Source organism: Lycium ferocissimum, chromosome 7 (assembly GCF_029784015.1).
Source record: "Lycium ferocissimum isolate CSIRO_LF1 chromosome 7, AGI_CSIRO_Lferr_CH_V1, whole genome shotgun sequence".
NCBI classification, from domain to species: domain Eukaryota; kingdom Viridiplantae; phylum Streptophyta; class Magnoliopsida; order Solanales; family Solanaceae; genus Lycium; species Lycium ferocissimum.
Window position 1 is genome coordinate 58,343,207 of NC_081348.1, and position 20,974 is coordinate 58,364,180.

The 20,974-nt window shown below is 32.8% G+C and overlaps 1 protein-coding gene across 1 annotated transcript; it reads right to left on the reverse strand.

Moving 5' to 3' along the window:
- Positions 1–13,133: 13,133 nt before the first annotated feature.
- Positions 13,134–13,801, reverse strand: LOC132063017 (uncharacterized). The gene has a single exon (XM_059455466.1). It carries the CDS (start codon positions 13,740–13,742, stop codon positions 13,317–13,319), a length of 426 nt encoding a protein of 141 aa, XP_059311449.1. The 5' UTR covers positions 13,743–13,801; the 3' UTR covers positions 13,134–13,316.
- Between the last annotated feature and the right edge of the window lie 7,173 nt (positions 13,802–20,974).

The following is a 20,974-nucleotide window of genomic DNA, read 5'->3' on the forward strand; positions in this document are numbered from 1 at the left end:
TTGTTCGCATCTTTGCTCAAGATGCTTTGAATAAAAACCCTCGTGCTCGTATGCTTTCAATAGATGATTGGGGGCGGGTCCCTTTTGGATTGCGGGATTTTTTCGTTAAAGATGTACCTGGTAAGAATATGATTGGAGCAGTTATTGCTAATGAAAAACTTTTTGCCACAAAGTTTGTCACTTGTGTGGGTCAGGTATCATGCTATACTCTGAGATGTTCTCTTCATTCACAAATTTATCTATACAGAAATGTTCTCTCCATTCACAAATTTATCTATACAGAAATATTAGGTTAATATTCAGAATAAACTGGCTTCTCTTGCAATGTTAAGTGGTGCCGTCTGGTATTTTCCTGAATAGTAGTTGTGAATAATATAGTAGTAAAACTAGGTTCTTCAAAAGTGGTTCAGACGAAATGATCAAAGGACTGAATCCTCGTTTCCTTGAATCAGTAGATCGAGAACTATATAATGCAAGATACATGTGTCATCTGGTTTATGTTACCAGATTATGACAAATCGTTCACCTCTGTTTTTTGGGTTGTTTGACTGGCAATGACTTGGCTTAACCTAGGATCTAGTTACATGGAGAAAAATCTTCCCGATTTACTATGGAAATGGAAAAAAAAGGATAGCAATTAAGCCCTCTTAGGTACAAAAATATAAGTGCTGATATCTAGCATTAATCAGATTCATTCCTATTAATTGCCATCCTATTTATATCATTTAGCTGCAATATCAACTGTTGTTTGTTTGAGCTCCCTCATATTTTAAGAAATTCTTAATGGATATCTTATTCGAGTCTAAATCTTTTATTTCAGCCAGTTCGACATATCCACAAGATGAATGTTATATGGTTTTGTGGTCGTACAGGACTGGACAGGGGCGGAGCCACCTTGTGCTAAGAGGTGTCAGTTGACACCCCTCGCCGAAAACTTACACTGTGTAGCTAGGTCAAAATTTTAATTTTATGTATATATACTATATGTTGACTCCGTTTATTTTTCACACACGTCTACTTTTTTTTCTTTTTTTTAATATTTTAACCCCCTTCATAAAATTTCTGACTAATCATCATATCCAATAGAGGCTGCAAGTAGATAAAATATATAATGAAAAATGGCAATCTAAGATGGTCTTGACTATGCCATTCATTGACTCCAGATTCACCCGTGTGTACATGTGACCTGTTATGGGTTGCCTTCATTGTGCCTTAGCGCCCATAACCTTGTGAGCCCCGAGCGGGCCAAAAGAGTGTTAACCGCGTAGGCGACGTGCGCTGACGATGGGCTCCGATATGAGCTAACAAGCATCTAGATATGTTATATTGCATATACTAAGAGTGCCAAGGAAGTTTAGCAAGGATCTGGGATGAGCCCAAGGCCTTGTCGGCGGACGACCGACCACGTGCGAGCCTGAGTGTCAGTCCCGTGCGTTTTCGAGGTATGGATGAAATCTTGGGATTTAGGGTGAGAGGACCCTTCCTAGGATTCTAAGGAATGTGCTTACCAAGTTTGGCGTCATTTGAAGATGTTTACCTATGGGCTTGATTTAGCCAAGAAGTAGTGACAGTGCCGAAGCTTTCGAAGGTTATATCTCATTCCACGAGTGTGGGAATGGGATGAAACTTCATGGAGGTGTGAAGAAAGTCAAGAGGAAGAAGTAGGAACAAGCGGCGCCTCATTTGGAGTTCGGATAAGTGAGAAGGCCCATCATAATTCTCTGGCAAAAAGGATGTCTAGTGACGAAACTTGGGTTTATTTCTATAAAGCATATATAAGGGGGGCAGAGGTGTCTAAAGCTTAGCCAGCCTCCCCTGTGCGTGTTGCCAGCCAGTTGCACCAAGTGAGAAACCTTGAGAGAGGACCTCAAGGTCCTGCCTAGGCATCTCAGAGGAGGGTCCTAGGTATCCATACGAGTTAGGCAACTTTATGGACGGCGCCACGCCTGCAGGCCAGCGTTGGGCGCACAACGAGTGCCAAAGGCTTGACATATGGACTGATTATGCCCTGCGGGCTATTCTTATGAATGTTAAAGACCTCTATGCCGATTGAATACTCGAGGCACCACTTTTAAAAGCCTCGTGTATTGACTTGTGAGCTTGGCTTGGGTTCAGCCTTACAAGCAAGGGTCCGTTGGCCTAGACGTGCAGTCGTGGGGTGACGCTGCACTACGAGGATGGAAGTATGTTGCAAGGGCTATGTTGCCAATGCCATGAGACAACCATGGGCATATAAAAGAGATCCGCATATGACAAAGGCCATGGATTGGGAGTTGCCCTGCTCGGGCCAGGCACAAGGCAAGTGCCAAGCTTAAGGATTAGACTGCGCGCGCAGGAGCGACGCTCAGTGTTAGGCGAGGGACATTCATGTCCGTAGCCAACCCAAGGGGTGAGCATAGACGAGACCCAGCATATGAAATGCGCTACAGAAGTATGATAGCAATACAAGGCTGAAGCTTGACATCAAACGGGAAGCACAAGGTAAGCTAAGCCTCTGAGGCAAGCTTCATCATAGGCACCGGGTCGTGCCAAGAAACCTGGGATAAAGAAAGGCTGGCTTGTAGTCAGGTGGGACTATGGGCGCCGCACGGGCTATTTGTGTGTCGCTGCAGCTTAGGAGTCGGCCCGTGACAAACCATATGATGATTAAAAGTGTTGACAACATGAGGTAGACATATATTACAGTTTAAAGTTGTCTAAGAATTCCTAAAATTTCTCGGAATCAATGCAGATCTAATGAAAAAAGGGAAAAGGTCCAAAAGTACCCTTCGAACTTTGCGATTTAGAGCAGATATACCTCTCTTTAAAAAAGTGGTGCATATATATCCCTGCGTTACACAAATGGTGCAAATATGCCCTTTTCGTTGCCAGAATTTTTTTCAAAAATCATTTAGCTTATCTTTTAATTAAGAAGAAGTCACCTGGCTTCAAAAAAATAAGTCTCAATTTTTTAGTACGCTTATTTTTCTAAAGCCACGGGGCAATTATTTTTCTAGTGGGTTGTCTCGTTCGTTTAAAAAAGTCTCCTTGGCTAAAAAAAAAAATAGGTCTACCATTTTTTAAAATGAACCTAACTCGATCCACCAGAAAAAAATTACCACATGGCTTTTTTTTTTTAATTAAAAAATAAGCTAAATGATTTTTTTAAAAAAACTTGTCATCGAAAAGCTTATATTTGCACCATTTGTGTAACGGCGGGGTATATATACACCTTTTCCCATGAAAAAAATCAAGGACCCGCATAGGCTATCCTTGGAGCGACGGTAAAGTTGTTTTCATGTGACCTATAGGTCACCAACCACTGATGCTTGTGTCAGGTAGGCTGTCAACATTATTCCCTCTTGGGGTGCGATCTTTCCCGGAACCTACGTGGAAAACCTACGTGAACGCAGAATGCTTTGTGTCTTTGGATCGCCCCCTTGTTTGTCTTTCCATGTAGTAGTAAGTATGAGATCTAGAGAACCCATACTTTACTTTAAAAGGCAGGCCAATTTCAGCTTGGTCCTTTTTGGTTTGTGAACAGCGAAAAATCTGTTTCAACTTGTTCCTTTATAGGGGAGTACATTGTTTCTTAACCAAATAAACAACGAAAGAAACAGATATTCTCTTACTCCTTTACTTTCTCTTCCTTCCTCAATGTCCAAGCAACGGTTCAGCTTTCTCAATAATTTATCTTTGCACTTACTTTTCATTTTCTGATCTGTTGACCTTCGATCACTGAACAACAAAACTGCTTGTTTATAGCATTAACAAAAGAAATAGTCTTTCCATTTTGACCACATTCCCTTCTATTTTCTGTCAAATTAGTGGAAGGCATCTCAAGTTGACTTCTTTAGGTGGTGCTACATTGCCAAAGTTAACTTTGGCAAATGCTCATACATCATTTGTAATAGAAGTTACATTCATTATAACTTTGGAAAAAACACACATAATGTCATGAGAAAAAGTTACATGAAATGTGGAGAACTTTATACGGAATGTTAGATTTCTGAATACTGGCTTTGGTTCTTACTCTTTCGAAAGAAAAAGTGACAAAGTGACAATAAATGTTTACCCTCAAAAGGTACAGTTGAATTTGTTTTAGTGGTTTAAAGGATACATGATTTGATTTGTTATAGATAGTGTAAATAGCTAATGATAAGTAAGGAAATCAAGTAAATATAATAGAACAGGTCTGGGTAGCTTGAGCTCCGAAGAATCTCTCATTGAGGATGACTCCGAATCAATTCTACGCCTTGAAGAACAGTTTGCATCCGGAATAAAAAGTAAACGAATTGTATTATAATTTGGTTGAGTGCGTAAAATATACATTGTTAAGCTAGAATTGGGTGCCCTCTAACACTGATATTGGGCTTCTTTTATAGTTGATAATTTTGCAGCCAAAGGCCGCGAATCATTCCTTCATGTATAACAATGATCAATAAATGCTCCTTACTTAGAAATACATAACATTTGGCTCCGGATATGTAATTCCTGAGGCTCATAACTGCTCCGCGACAATTGATTCAGATTATTTGGTACGGAGGCACGTGAAATAGTTTCCTCCGGGATCTCGACTGAATTTAATCCTAATCTATTTTGCCTGCCGCATGTCAACACCATACCTTGCCACGTGTAACATCAGTTTTTACCTTATACTATAAAAATGGTCTAATGGTCAATGGAGTGATTGAGAACCATGATATCTCAGGTCTACTTCCCAAAAACTATTAGGTTCTTCCCGTCTATTCAAGTCTTTGTGGATAGAGTTACCGCTACTTCTAGGAAGTAGCTACCACGTGAAAATTAGTTAAGATCTTGGTGGATAGAGTTACCCACTACTTCTAGGAAGTAGCTACCACGTGAAATTAGTTAAGATCTTGGTGGATAGAGTTATCCGCTACTTTTAAGAAGTAGCTACCATGTGAAATTACTTAAAGATGCAGGCAAGCTGTGCGAATACAATAGTCATAAAAAATGAAAATAAAAAGTTCTTATATGATACGGAAAAGGACTTTAAGTATAGACAGGGCATATAGATGTAAAGAGTCTCCGTTTTCAAATTTTTAAAATGTTGAATCTGTTGGGTGTGCGAACAAAGTACCACATTGGTAGCTGAAAAGAAAAAGGAGCTACTTATAAGGAGTTGGATACTCTTAATGATGTGAGGCCAGGAAAACCGTGTGGGCTTGGCAGCGGACAATATCACATCATGTTAAGAGTATCCTTGGGCCGTTTTAGCCCAACAACTGGTATCAGAGCCAATGGTTTGGCGGGAGGAATACGAAGATGGCAGAGTGTGGCAGTGGGCCCCGCTTAGTGCCTTTGCACGTCTATGGCAGGTTTACAACCTTTACCCGTAGCTTTGAAGACGCATATATAGCCTTTGGGCTTCAGTGACAGTAAATACTCTGACGATGTGAGTGGCATGTTGACACGTTGAATCTCTGACCCGTAATGAGTCATGTGGAACTTAGTTCGAGGGGGGACTGTGGGTGTGCGAACAAAAGTACCACATTGGTAGGCGAAAAGAAAAGGAGCTACTTATAAGGAGTTGAATACTCTTAATGATGTGAGGCTTTTGAGAAAAGTGCGGAGCTTGGCCCAAATCGGAAAATATCACATCATGTTAAGAGTATCTTTGAGCCATTTTAGCCCAGCAGAATCTCCGATTGAACTCTTTTGAAAAAGATATCCATCTTTAAGGTGGTGGTCCTTGGATTTGGATGTGGTTTAATTTTTAGAAAAATAATTTTGGGAAAAAGTTGTGTTTGGATTACGTGCTACTATGAAAATTGGAATTCATTAATCACACAACCTAATGTTTGGTTTGGCATGTAGCACGAACTACCTACTATGTACCAAATTCTTTTTTTCCCCTTTGGACAGGGAAGTCTAAAAGGATATACATCATGTCTACTATCATTTCTCCCAGCAATGCATGTTAATTGAACTTTACGGGCCTGTTTGGAAAGCCACCCAAGTAATTGGAATTGGATGTAATTACATAATTTGGCTTGTTTGTTTGACCAAGTAATTATACAGTTCAAAATAAGTAATTACACATTTAGGTGGAAATTGAGTGTAATTGTGAGGGTGTAATTACACTCTCCAATTCTCAAGGGGGATTGAGAATTGAGTGTAATTACATTTTGTAATTACAGGGTTACTTTTTAGTTTGTTTCTTTTTTGTTTATTTTAATTTCTTTTTTATTTTATTTTATTTTATTTTTTATTTCTATTATTTTAATTTATTCTTTATTTCTATTATATTTATTTCTTTTTTATTTTTACTTTTTAATTATTTTTATCTTTTAAAATGTATTTTTCTTTTTATATCATTTGCTTTTCATTTCCTTTCTTCTCATTTCCAACCTTTACTTCTTGTGATTCCTTGTAATTGCTCGTATTTTTTTTTCATTTAGCATACATTATTCTAATTTTTGAAACTACACCTCTTAATATTGGAAAGATTGAGTCATTAACAAACTTGACATATAACTAGTGACATTATTAAAGTAGAATTTCGTTGTGAATGAGGTTATAGACTTATATTGTCCCTTTGTTTTGAATTATTTACTTAAGTTACATTGGAACTTACATATGTAATGTTGAAATTTGACATAAGAGTATTATGTTAAACTTTTTCTTTTGAATTTAGAATTTAGGTTATATTTTCAATTTTAAATTATTTGCTTTCACATTGCATGTTATTTATTTTTTATTTACTTTTGATGAATTTTTTGTGTCAAACAATTGAATAATGTTATGGCATTATATTTATAAATATTTTTTTTCAAACATCCAATTCATGATGTTCTCACAAAAAAAGTCTTCTTTTCGGTTTTATAATTAATTAAAATTAAATATTATTAATTTGAAAAATATATATCAATTATTTTTTACAATATTAGTTACAAATATATGATTATTAATTAATATATTTTCAAGAAACAGTGTACTATTAAATAACTAATTTAATATCATTTATAAAGGCAAATATTTTTTAAATATTAATTTTAATTTTTTTATAATTAAATTTTATTTTTAAATTAAATTAACTGTGTAATTACACTTGTGCAACCAAACAGCACGCTTGTAATTACACTGTAATTACATTATGACAAACAAACAGATCGTTATAATTACATTACTGTGTATTTATTAGGTTTTGTAATTATTACCCTAGTAATTACACCAATTCCGATTACCAGGTGGCTTTCCAATCAGGCCCTACATCAAGTCACTTAAATCTCTAAAATGCTTCATTTCTCCGGTTTCATGATGAAAATTATCATTTCCGTAACAAAGGAAAAAAAAAAAAAAAAAAACCTAGTAGCTGATTCAAGTTTTAAGCTTTATGTGTTAAGAGTAGGATATACTTCCTTCAAGTCTTTTACACACGCACTTTACACGTATAGACAGTATCTGAGCGATAAAAAAAATATTGTAGAAGGTATAACCACACACTTGCAGTCTGCATAATTGAGAAGACTAAATCCGCCCTGACATGACTAATGTATAGTATAGTCCTCACAATAATTTCTCAAATTTTTAAAAATATATATATATATATATATATATATATATATATATATATGCGGACTTTTTTTGTAACAAATTTTTTACTTTTTTTTTGACAAGCGGTCTACTTTTCAAAAATTTATCGAACCTCCTACGCTCATTTTTCACGTTAACTTTGATTTTCGATTGGTGCCGAATATGCCTATTCGGGGGAGCGCTTCCTCCAAAGATTTTTCCATATCCATGATAAGTCCTCCAAAGATTTTCCATTAACTATGTATAGATTATTTATTTAAAATTAAATAAGCTTGAGAAAATTTATAATGTCACAATTAGTTCCAAATTTGATTTGCATTAAATAATTTCATCCTACGTAACTGGGCGAGCAGCCGAATATGTAAGTTTTCCTTTTTAACCCCTACGTAACTGGGCGAGCAGTTATTAAGAATTTAAGACCAATGCTATCAATTACCTATATGATTGTGTTCTCAGCCCATATCTGAAAATAGCCCATGGTGAATTATTGCTGTGACCATGTATGATTTTACTTTTACACTTTGCACTCATCGCAACACACTGGAAATTTCAAGTGTATGATGAAATAAAAATATATAATGAAAGTCATCATAACTCAAGATTATGGAATGCACCACACACACACACACACACTTCATCGAGTTGGATTAGGACTAACGTCACTGATATATTCATATCAAATGCATTCAACAAGGTAATTTGAGTTCCCATTATGACTTATGACAAGATTTACAATAATAGAAATTGCTGTTAACATCAATCATATACCACTAATACGAATTTTATTTTAATCAAGTTGGTATGACAAATTACTCCAAAGTTTCGCAATAGTTACGGTCTAATGCACTAAACTACTCCCGTTGTGCCAAATTACGTTCAACGGATAATTAGGCCAATATAAAGTTCAACTAAATAAAAGTCGTCAAGTGACGCAAGTCCAGTCCAGGAGGATCGCAATCTATTCCCTTAATAGTTATTTATACATATTGCCTCTTTGAAACCTCAAATTCGATTTTGATCAAACACATATTGAGGTAAACTTTGCAGTTCCAAAAAATTCTTAACTCTGCAGTTCCTTTGCCGTCGGGGACTCGGGTTTTTTTTTTTCTTCTTTTGGTTTTGAGATTATTTAAAGTCTACGTGGACTGCTATAAAGATAAATGAAAAGTTGGGTGCTGGAAAATTCACAAAATCGACTAGAATAATTTATGGTGTGAAATGGCATAAAAGTGATTATTCTTTGACAAAATAAAAAAAGATTATTTTACTACATAATTTTTAATAGTTGAGTGAAACGCTAAAGAAGTGGCCAGCAATAGTTTGACTTTATTTTTGTAGAGGCATGGTTAGTTCGACTTTACTTTTGTATAGTCTTGTAATGTAAATAGTTCTAAGCTGCTCCAACTGTTATTCGATATGTCTGTTGCTTAGTAAAAAAAAACATGTAAGGACGAAGCGTGCGTGGCCGGAATTTTTATGTTATTAGTTTTTAGTAGTTAAGTATTGATATGACGTATCTACACTATTACTATTATTGTTATTTTTATTATGTTGAGTTTTCAAAGAATTATGCTCAACTATACATATGTGTATGATTATTGTTATTTTTTGTTGGGTCGTGAAATCACGACCACTATTGCTCAACAGTTAGCTGGTTCCATTCTTCTGCAGTTAACTACAATAAACACCGACGTGATAAAAATTTTGCATGTCCAATTGCTTAAATAAATATCAACCGGGTCTAAATAAATATTAAGCGAATGGGACTAAAATTTCAGGAAATTATGTAAAAGATTGCTGCTTAATTTATTTCACAATTTTATTTAATACTTCAAAACTGAAAAGAGAAGAAAGCACTATACGTACAAGTACATAACCAACTAAGTACATTTTATTACATACAAATAAAAACCTTTCACGATAGCACGAAAGATTTTAAAACAAATTAATACTAACTACTACCAACCGGAGTAAATACAATGAAAATGACGATTAAGATTCTGAAAATGGGTCCGCGTGTGCACTAAATGATAATTATATTGTCACATTACTTTATTGGCACAAATTATGATAAGAGAGACACATCCTCACTAGAAAGAAAACAAAAAGGATGAATGGAATAAAAAGGTGTTGGGTGCGTGAATAAAGTCTCATGCGGGTAACTAGTAACACAATTAATATATAAAGTTAAATTTTAATGGTGTAAAATTTTTTGAAAAATGATGTCGGCCTAATTCAAAACATATATTATCATATTATATTAAGAATATTTTTGAGTTGTTTTAGCCGATAAAAATATGACGAGTTAGAAAAGAGAGAAAGAAAATGAATAGAGGAGACATAATCCAAATCGATGGATCTAACAAAACTTGCATTGTAAGATCCATTATTTTCCTATTCCATAATCAAAACTTTACAATATCTTTTTCTTTTTGTCGGCCCATTCCTTTTTGCACTCTTATCTTTTGGCACACTTCTACGCTTAATCATATTCTCCAATGACCCCACCTCCCCCCCCGGTTAAGGGTGGGGATGTATAGATACTGATACATATTGAATGTCATTATATATGGGGACAAAGTCATAGATGGACCCCTGAATTTGTCCTGATTTTCCATCTATTTTTTCCAATCGAAACGTTACCATCCGAACCCCCGAACATAAGATAAACCGTGTATTTGAACCCCCTTGTGCGGTGGCACTCGCGTGAAGCTCATCTTTTAAACAGAGCGTGAGAGACCAATTTTTTTCTTTTTTTGAATTTTTAATCATTAAAACTTAATGTTAACAAAAACTATATTTTAAAATCTAAATAATTAAAATAAATTGAAAAACCCAACCCATCCTCTCCGATAGCCCACTTCACCTCGCCATCGCCGCCGCCGCCTCCTCCCCGCCGCCGCCTCCTTCTCCTCCTCCTCGCCGCTCGTCGCTTTCTTTTTTTAAAATTTTTAATCATTAAAAATTAATTTTAACAAAAACGCTATTTAAATAGATTTTGAAGAGTCGGCGGCGGGGGCGATGGATGCGGCGGCGCGTGGTGGTGGGCTATCGGAGAGGATGGGTTGGGTTTTTCAATTTTTTTTAATTATTTAAATAGATTTTAAAATAGAGTTTTTGTTAAAATTAATTTTTAATGATTAAAAATTTTAAAAAATCGGCGGCAGTGGCGGCGGCGAGGTGGGCTATCGGAGAGGATGGGTTGAGTTTTTCAATTTTTTTTAATTATTTAAATAGAATTTAAAATAGAGTTTTTGTTAAAATTATTTTTTAATGATTAAAAATTTTAAAAAAGAAAGCGGTGGCGGCAGAGGAGGCAGCGGCGGCAGTGGCGGTTGCTAGGTGGGCTATCGGAGAGGATGGGTTGGGTTTTTCAATTTTTTTTAATTATTTAAATAGATTTTAAAATAGAGTTTTTGTTGAAATTAATTGTTTTTGTTGACATGGCTTATTTTTTTAAAAAAAAAAAATAAAAAAATAGGTAACATGACATGGCTCCATGTCACTGGTCTATTTTTCCATGTCACAGGAAGTGAGCTTCACGCGTGTGCCGGTGGCACGGGGGTTCAAATGGCATATTTTATCTTATGTTCGGGGGTTCAAATGGTCAACATTTCAGTTGGGGGGTCTAGATGGAAAATCAGGATAAGTTCAGGGTTCCATCTATGACTTTGGCCTTATATATGGTGGTAATAGGAGCACAATATATTGTCTTCGGCAAAATGAATGTTGAATGTGCTTAGGTGAAGCAAATGTAGACCATGTAATATTATGATGAAATGGATCTCAAAGAAAAGAAAAATATTATTGTTCTAATAGCAAATCAGAAATGAGTTTAACTTCTGTGTAATAACGGAGTATATATTTTTTAATAATATTATGTCCATAGTAATCCTAATTTGGTAACTTAAAAATTACATTAAATTAGATAGCCTACTATAATTGGCTAGTGTAATCATATTATCGGTTTATATAAGTTAAATTTATTAAAAATTAACTTGTTCCAAAAATAGAGAACTTTTACTTGTCATTTTTAGCATATTAAGAAAAGACAATCATTTTTTCTTTAACTAGTATTAAAGTGGTCAAATCATTTTTACCAATAAAAATATCCAATTAATATGGGCCACTTCATTTATTATTTTTTAGAAAAAGTCCAAAGTAGACAAGTAAAAGTTAACGGAGGGAGTAAAAATTAAGGGGGTAAAATAAGAATATTTTTTAATTAAGATTGGGGATTCTTTAACTAGAAGTGGTTGTTTTTTCAATTACGTCCATATGGGCCACTTATTTTTTAGAAAAGGTAATAATTGCGCTATTTTTTTTTTTTATATTTGAAGGACATCATTGACTTTTTTTTTTTTTTGGTTGCCTTTTTGTAGTATAAGATTAGATTTTAGAACGCAAAATGTGTAGAGTCCTCAGTGAGAAGAAAGGATTACGTTGAATATTTTACATTTAAGAAAAACTATTTTAGTTGGGTATTGAGATAGGTGTCACTCTTATTTTGCCAAGAAAAGGACCACTACACATAAATTTTTCTATTTTTTTTGGAGGGAATTAGATTTTATATTTTTCATAAATTTATATAGAAAAAAATTGTAGCATTGGATCTTGCTCTGCATACAGTATGCACTTAATTGAAGAAAGTTAAACTTACTCACCCTTGATGTTTACATAAATTCAAAAAATACAAGACACATATTCTAACGTATATTTTTATCACTAAACCATAATACCGGTAAGTTCTTACCATTGAGGAATAAGTGCACCTAAATGATTTCCCCTAGGCTTATTTTTTTTTTCTTTGATTGACTTATTTTTTAAAGGCCTTTACAGATTTATTTCTTTGGAAGTTTTTATTTGTTCAGTAAAATTCTTCTTCAAGATTTTTTTTGTTTGGTATTATTTCTTGTTACTGTGAATGCTAAAGACCTCCCGTATCAGTGGAAACTAAATTTGCCTATGTTTTGACTATGTTAAAAGTCTTATTTAGTCAATCTTGGTCTACTCTTCAAAATTATTTTTGTTTTGGCATTCTTTCTCGTTAGTTATTATGGATGCTGAAATTGCAAATCTTTTGCTTTTTACACAAAGTAACTATGCAGAAATTGCAAGTCTCTTTCTCTCTTTTCGTAGCATTATTACGAAAAAGTAGTAAATATCCCTTTGTTTACTTATAATCATTTAGCCTAGCTGGCAGCTGCATCAGAAGTAAAACTTTACAACTACGATTAAAATAGAACTAATACGGAGTATTATTTCTTTGTTGAGTTTAACTACTGTGTTAAATTTTATTTACACTACCAGGTCACTTTAAAAACAGAACTACAAGACTCTCAATATTTAAAAACTGAAATCGATTAATGTGAAAAAAGAAAAAGAAAAAAAAAAAAAAACTAGTCACCTGCTACAATGAGTTAAAATAAGCTACTCATGTAATTTATTTTTTATTTCACTGTATATAGTAGTCTCCTTATTCTTCCTATTAAATTTACACATAAATGCACCTACAGAAACATATTAAAAGACTCAATGATTTAATTTTAATCAAGCAAATATACTGAATCTGCTCCATGATCAACTCATCCGTATGATTCCAAAAGTGTCATTCTTGTAAAGCTTCCATACATACATTAATTTCAAATATTCGAACAACATGCGATATAAACAAAACTCAAGACAAAATAAAAAAGAAGATGATGAAAATAGAAAGGAATTATGAGAGGAAATTAAAATTCTATATGATCTTATAGTAAATATAACTTAAGAGTAAATTAACCAACCACATCAACTTTAGTAGTGCAAGATAGCAACCTCTGAAAAATCGAAGCCAAAGCAGCACAAGATAATTCCTTAGCCTTTCTAAACACTTTACACTTTCTTCTCCTAGTCCGACGGGCTAATTTTCTCTTTGTTTTACCATAACATTTCACATGAACTTTCTTCTCATCACTGACATTCTCTTCTTCTCTTGAAAATGTATAGCTCCTCAAATATAATTGTCTACATGAAATACTATCCACCACTTTCGGACCAGAACCTTGACCATGACCACGACCACGACCATGACCATTGTTTTTTGAGCTGACTGATCTTATAAACTCGGCATCGGATTCAGGCCATTTGTACAAGTTAACGTAGTTGGCACGGACCGGACCACGGGCATCGTTGACACAATTTGATATGCATGTAGAGGCCATTTTCCTGATTTTCCGACGTTGGAATTTTATTATAATTAGAAGTGTTCTGTTGTGTTTATATATATATATATATATATATATGGATATATATATATATATATATATATATAAGTAGAAGTTAGTTTAAAGTCATGGGGTTTTAGGACATATGGAGAAGGACGAAAAGGGCGGCGAAGGTAAAGTGCAAGAAGGAGTTTGTGATGAGTTATGAAAAGAGTAATTGAGGTGCGTTATATGCATTTTGTTGTGTAAGAGAAATGCTGTAGGAGGGTGGAGTGGAGTATGCAATAATTTGGCATCATTCGAGTTTATGTGGAAGAGATTTGTCCAAATTAATGCTGTACTTTAAGGACAATACGAATAATTTAAGGAATTTTTATTATTATTTGTATATGGTGCTTGTGTCAACCTATATCGGCTTATTATAGTTAACTATTCTTTCTTTTGATTTTATGTATATAGTTAACTTGATTCTTCCTAAATTAAAATTAACAAAATGCACTTTTTTAGAAACATAAGTAATAAAATATTTTGTTTTGCAAAATCTGAATCTCCTTCATGATAAAATGAGTATCTTAAATTATTACTAAACTCCTGATAGAATTCGGATCGAAAGTTCAAAGCTACAATAAACTCCTGATAATTTCTAAGACACATATGATAAGTGGCAAAGTAGAAAACAAAGACTAGGAAAATTTGCGCTTTTCGTTCTTGAAATATCGATAGACTAAGATTTTGATCATTATGATATTTCATTAAGTATATTTGACCTTTAATGAATTAAAATTTGTATTTTTAACTTCATAAATTGTTAAATCATTTATTCATTCATGTGTTATGTGAAATTTGTATTATTTTTCATATTTGAGTGTAACATGAATGTAAAGGGGCCAAAAGCATAAAGTTTAAGTAATTCAAGATTAAATATGCTTAATGAAATATTCTAATGACTAAAATTAATTTTCCAATTAACGAAGGGATTGAATATGTAATTATCCCCAAATACTAATGTGAAGGTGAAATTTCTTAAATCTGTCATTTAATACCACGTGATCTCTAAGTTGGAAAACACACACTCGCCCTATTCCTGCAATATTTGTCACATACGTCTTAAGAGTCAAATATAGCATTAATATACAGTTACTAAAGTATTTCCTTTTCAACAATCGAAGGGGACTCCACCTTTCACCCTAAAAGTGAAAACACTATAAATTACTTAAGTATATAATTTCTAAATTGGACTGTAATAATAAATTGTGTCTATAAAAAAATGGGAAAACTACGTATATATAAGTGCAAGAAGGAGTTTGTGATATTTGAAAACGTAACGATAGTTTTTATTTACATTTTGTTGATATATTACAAAACATGACGGATTTTCATATATTTTTCGTTTTTTTATTTTTTTTCCAGAAAATATATATATTTTTTATAAAAAAAATATTTTTTTAAAAAAAATATTTTTATTTTTTAAAAAAAAATATTTTTATTTTTTAAAAAATATTTTTTATATATATTTTTTTAAATATTAATTTTTTTTTTTTTGCTCAATGGCTTAAAAAATTACCTCATATAAAGTTGTATGAAATGTGTATGTGTGAGCAAAATTTTTAATATAATTTTCATATACAAAATTTTGAGCGAAAACTTTAAACTTGAATATTGTATGAAAATTGTTACAATGTTGTTGTAGTTGTATTAATTTTCCTAAACCTAATATGAAATTTATATACAAACAATGTGAATGAAATTCTAAGTCTTGAGGAAGATATACACATTTCATACCATTCTCATGCATAAAATTTTAAGCACAATGTTTAAGCCTTGATCAAGATATACACATTTCATACACAAAAATTTGAGCGATTATTTTAAGTCTTGAATGTTGTATCAAAGTTATATACAATGTTGTTGTAGTTGTATTAATTTTAAGTAAATCAACATGAACTTTATACATGAAAATGTGAGCTAAATTTTAAGACATGAGCAAGATACAAATTTCATATTGTTTACCACACACAATTTTGAGCGTGATTTTTTAAGCCTTGAACGAGATATACACATTTCATACACTAAATTTTGCAAACTTTTTAAGTCTTGAGTCAGATATAGCATTTCATACAACTTTCATACATAAGTTTTTGAGCAAAAAAAATATTAATTTTTTTTAAAAAATAAAAAAATAAATTTAAAAAAAATATTTTTTTAAAAAAATAAAAAAATATTTTTTTTAAAAAATGATTTTTAAAAAATAAAAAATAATTTAAAAATAATTTTTTTTTTTTTTAAATATAAAGCATGTTTTGTATAGGATTTGTAATGTTATGTTTTGTAAATATAAAACTATCGTCACGTTTCGTAAATATTTCTCCTTAAGATGTATATATATGTCAAAGACCCTAAAAAAAATGTATAACAATTTTGTATTAAGATGAGCTATTGACGTTTATTATCCAACTATAGAAACTTCACATATAGTAATAGAGTTTGTCAAGTTTCTATTCCCTGGACTTATAGGCATTTGAAATAGAGGTATACTACCAGTAGCGGATTCAGGATTTTCATTCAAGGTGTTCAGGAAAAAAAAAACTAAATACAATTTAATCAGGGTGTTCAAAAGTTAATACATGCACATAAACACATAAAATTTACCCTATATATACATTGTAATTTTTCGCCGAGGGTGTTCGACAACATGTATATCCGCCCCTGTATACTACCATCAAGCAGGGATGTAGTGGAATGTACTAGATTTCTTTAACCAGAAATTTTGGATTTGAATTTTAAAACAGAAAAACTTCTGGTATGTATCGTTTTTCCCTTTATATGCACTGTGTGAATCTTGATTAATTGGCCGGGATTTAGAATACCAAATAATTTAACTACCAAGAGAAAAAGACGTAAGGTGTGTTATCTTTTTGTCTTTGATTAAACGTGCACGAAAGTGAAATGGGCAATTCGCAGAATTGCCCTTCTTTTGGGGTGGTCTTTAAATTTTGCCCCTCATATTTAAAATCTTTAAATTTTGTCCTTCGGCTAAAACCCATGGGTTCCAGGTTCGAACCCCCACACAGTCAAAATTTAAAAAAAAAAAAAATCGCAAGGCAGAGTTTAAATTTCGCTATGCCCCCACCGGCATACACTTGTGAAGGAATTATCAAAGTTATGCCGGACCCGGCATACTTATGCCTTATGGGCAGACTTGGCATAAGTATGCGCGTCAGGCATAACCGGTAATTCCTTCACAAGTTTATGCCGGGTCCGGCATAAAAGTTTGCCCATTAAAAGTATGCCCCCACCGGCATAAACTTGTTAAGGAATTACCAAACTTATGCCGGACCCGGCATACTTATGCCTTATGGGCAGACTTGGCATAAGTATGCCGGGTCCGGCATAACTTTGGTAATTCCTTCACAAGTTTATGGGGTCCGGTATAAAAGTTTGCCCATTAAAAGTATGCCCCCACCGGCATAAACTTGTTAAGGAATTACCAAAGTTATGCCGGACCCGGCATACTTATGCCAAGTCTGCCCATAAGGCATGAGTATGCCGGGTCCGGCATAAATTTGGTAATTCCTTAACAAGTATATGCCGGGTCCGGCATACACGCGACCCAAACCTTGCCTTGCAATTTTTTTTTAATTTATGCTTGAGCGGGGGTTCGAACTCAGAACCTCATGATTTCTGCGTGAACACTCAGAGCTGCAATGCGAAGGGCAAAAATTAAAGACCAACAATATGAGGAGCATAATTTAAAGACTACAAATATGAGGGGAAAAATTTAAAGACCACCCCAAAAGAAGAGCAATCCGCGCAAAAAAATGAAGTGAAATTATTAAAGACATGATACAGACTGCCAAGGCCACTGTGGAAGGTCCAGTAATACCTATATGTCAAAGAATAAAAATGATATAGCACAAGATGATTTTTAAAATTTGTTTTTCTCCATATCTTGACACGTCGTCTTTTCTTTTATATTTCAGCTAAATATTCTGGTGGGACAAGTTTTACAAAATGGCCACTAGTCTAATTTCTCAAAGCCTGAAACATCACTTAATAAAAAAATTGTCATTTTCTCCTTCGGAATAAACGATTTCAACCATGTAGTTAATATTTTCTATTAATCAGTGATAATCTAGAACAATTAAGTTTTTGACTCATACCAATATGGATAATTTTATATATTGCTCAAATTCTCATGATTAGTAACGAGGATGTTGGACAATAATCAAACTACAAATTGATATTCGTGAAAGGCATTTTTTTCTCTTTTAATTAGTCTGGAAATCACTTATTTGTGGACCTTAACTAATACTTGTCCGAAATAGTATTACAATTTACAATATATTCCCAAAAAATTGACCTTTGAGTTAATCTTTTACTTCTCTATAAGCCGATGAAGAAACACTCTTAACAGATTTCCATCTTAGAATGCCAATAAAAGACCTTTTCTAAAATTTAATATTTGGTATCTGAAACTAGGTTCTTGTCCTTTGATTTATACTACTATCTATTGTTTCTTGTACTTCGATTATTTTATTTATCTGTGGTAGCTAATACTCCTTTTTTCAGACTGCTTTATTATGACTTTTTTGTTTTCGTTATTTTTATTTTCATATTGCTTTGAATTGCTTGTCTTTATCTGACTTTTTTGTCATGCTTTCTCTTGAGCCGAGGGTCTTTCGGAAACAGTCTCTCTACCTTCCAAGGTAGAGGTAAGGTCTACCCTCCCCATACCCCCACGCTATGAAATTTCACTAGATAGGTTGTTGTTGTTATAGCTGAAACTAATTCGATTAATTCTGATTCACGCGCGCAACTAATAGAAAACGTGGTCTGGACCTAGATCCTTCTTATTGATGGATCAGTTGGAGAAGTTGCCCTCGATCATGGCCCTCCACAATAAGAGCACTTTTTATGTTGGTAAGTCATTTTAAATTTTGGCCACTCTTTAACTGTCTGTACCAAAATGTTTGGCCTTTCTACTTCAATACTTCAAAGCTACTATCTCACTTTACGTCTATATCCATTCCTTGTACCAGCACTTAAACCATATATAGAACAAAAAAGGAATTTGAAAACGTATTAGAATGTCAAAGAAAAGACGGTTTGGCTTTGTCCTAATCTTAAGGACGCCTGAAAAATATGTCCAATGACCACATAATAAGTTTAATGACTACAGATATATAAAAGAAAATAAAAGAACATTATTCATAAATGAGATAGATAGTTTAAACGAATATAGGAATCCAATTACAATCATTATTGACTCGTCTGGGAGGAGTTCAATTACTTAAACTCGGAATATTTAACTTTTGAAGTTTGAACCACTAGCATAGGGAATTTTTTTTTGGGATTAATCATTAATTTCGTATTTCCGTTTCCAAAATTTACTGGCTGAGCTATTCTCGATTATCGCGTAGAGCTCATTAAAAGGGAAGCACCCTTTATTAGGGGTTTCTCTAATCTTAAGCCTCGAACTAGAAACTTTTTATGACTGACAGAGAGATCTTATTCGTTTCATCGCACAACTGACAATGAAATAGGAATATATAACACGTAATAAATTGAGGGTGCCCTACCCTTCTCGTAACAACAACATTCACATTCGTGCATTCGTATGCATAAAGCGATTCAGTTAGCAAACGTTATACAATTAGCAACTGTTTATTAATCAGGCACTGTAGCTTTGGCATTTAAGTTCTAGCTTCGGGATATAAGAGACGTAGAAAACACAAGCAAAATGAAGAAAAATAAATCAGAAGATTCAATTTATTAGTAAAATATTTTTTGATTTAGACGTAGTAGAGAATTGAGAATTCAAAATCTTTTTTTTTTTTAATTTGTTTTTTGAATTAGAATGGTGTTAATAGAAATTAAGTACTTCGTAATGAAGTTGAAGCACACAGTGCAGGTAGAGGTGAATTCAGAATTTTAAGTTTATGGGTTTAAAACCATGATAAATTATTTAAACACATTAGGTGAATTTCTTACTATATATACAAGGTTTATATTTTATTCTTAATTAACAAAACTCCCTTATAGAAATGAAATGGTAAATTTAAAACCGCAAAATTAATGGCTATTTTTTGTATATTATCTACAGTTAATTAAAAACTATAGTAAGATTCAACAATTCTTTTTTATATTCCAAAACTTCTAACAGTCAAACCAACACACATAAAATAATGTAACGAGAATAATAATACATTCATTTTAAATATCTATTTGTAATTGGTATTTACGTCAAATTAAATACTCTTAGCAATTAATAATTTAAGTAAAAAAAATTATTTATTAAATTAGTACAATTTTTCTTGTACCATATATTCCTTCCCCTTCCAAACGACAAGCCATTCGAACCAAAGAAAATGCCAACCCACCCCAAATCTTAAAGTTTCAACCATCAGTACTAAGCAGTAAAAGTGCCCCGACTTGAACCACTTAAAAGACATCTCTTATATAATTAATTCATTAAGGGTCTGTTTGGAAAGCCACCTGGCAATTGGAATTGGTGTAATTACTAGGGTAGTAATTACACAATCTAGTAATTACATAGTTTTATAATTACAATGACTTGGTTGTTTGTCATAACGTAATTACAGTGTAATTACAAGCGTGTTGTTTGATTGCACAAGTGCAATTACACAATTGGTTTAATTTAAAAGTAAAATTTAACTATCAAAGATTAAAAATTAATATTTAAAAAATATTTGCCGTTATAAATGATATTAAGTTTAGGAATTTAAAAATTAAAAGCAGACTACTTTGTGAGAACATCATGGATTGGATGTTTGACCAAAAAATAATATTTATAAATATTCAAAAGTTTGACAATTTTTTTTTATCCACTATAAAAATAAACAGCATGCAATTTGAAAATTGAAATAATAAGTTAATAGTACTAAAGCAAATAAATTAAAATAAAATAAAATCCAAATTCAAAATAAAAAGTTTAACATAATACGCTTATGTCAAATTTCAACATTACATAAGTAAGTTCCAATGTAACTTAAGTAAGTATAATTCAAAAGAAATGAAAGTATAAGTTTATAACCTCATTCACAGCGAAATTCTATTTTAATAATATCACTCATTATATGCCAAGTTTGTTAATGACTCATTCTTTCTAATATTAAGAGATGTAGTTTCAAAAATTAAAATAGTAATACAGTTATGTTAAATGAATAAAATAAAAAATAAAAATATGAGCAATTGGGAATGAGAAGAAA

Bases quoted from the DNA above. Each gene is read 5' to 3' on its own strand.
- LOC132063017 (XM_059455466.1), bottom strand. From the start codon at position 13,742: ATGGCCTCTACATGCATATCAAATTGTGTCAACGATGCCCGTGGTCCG.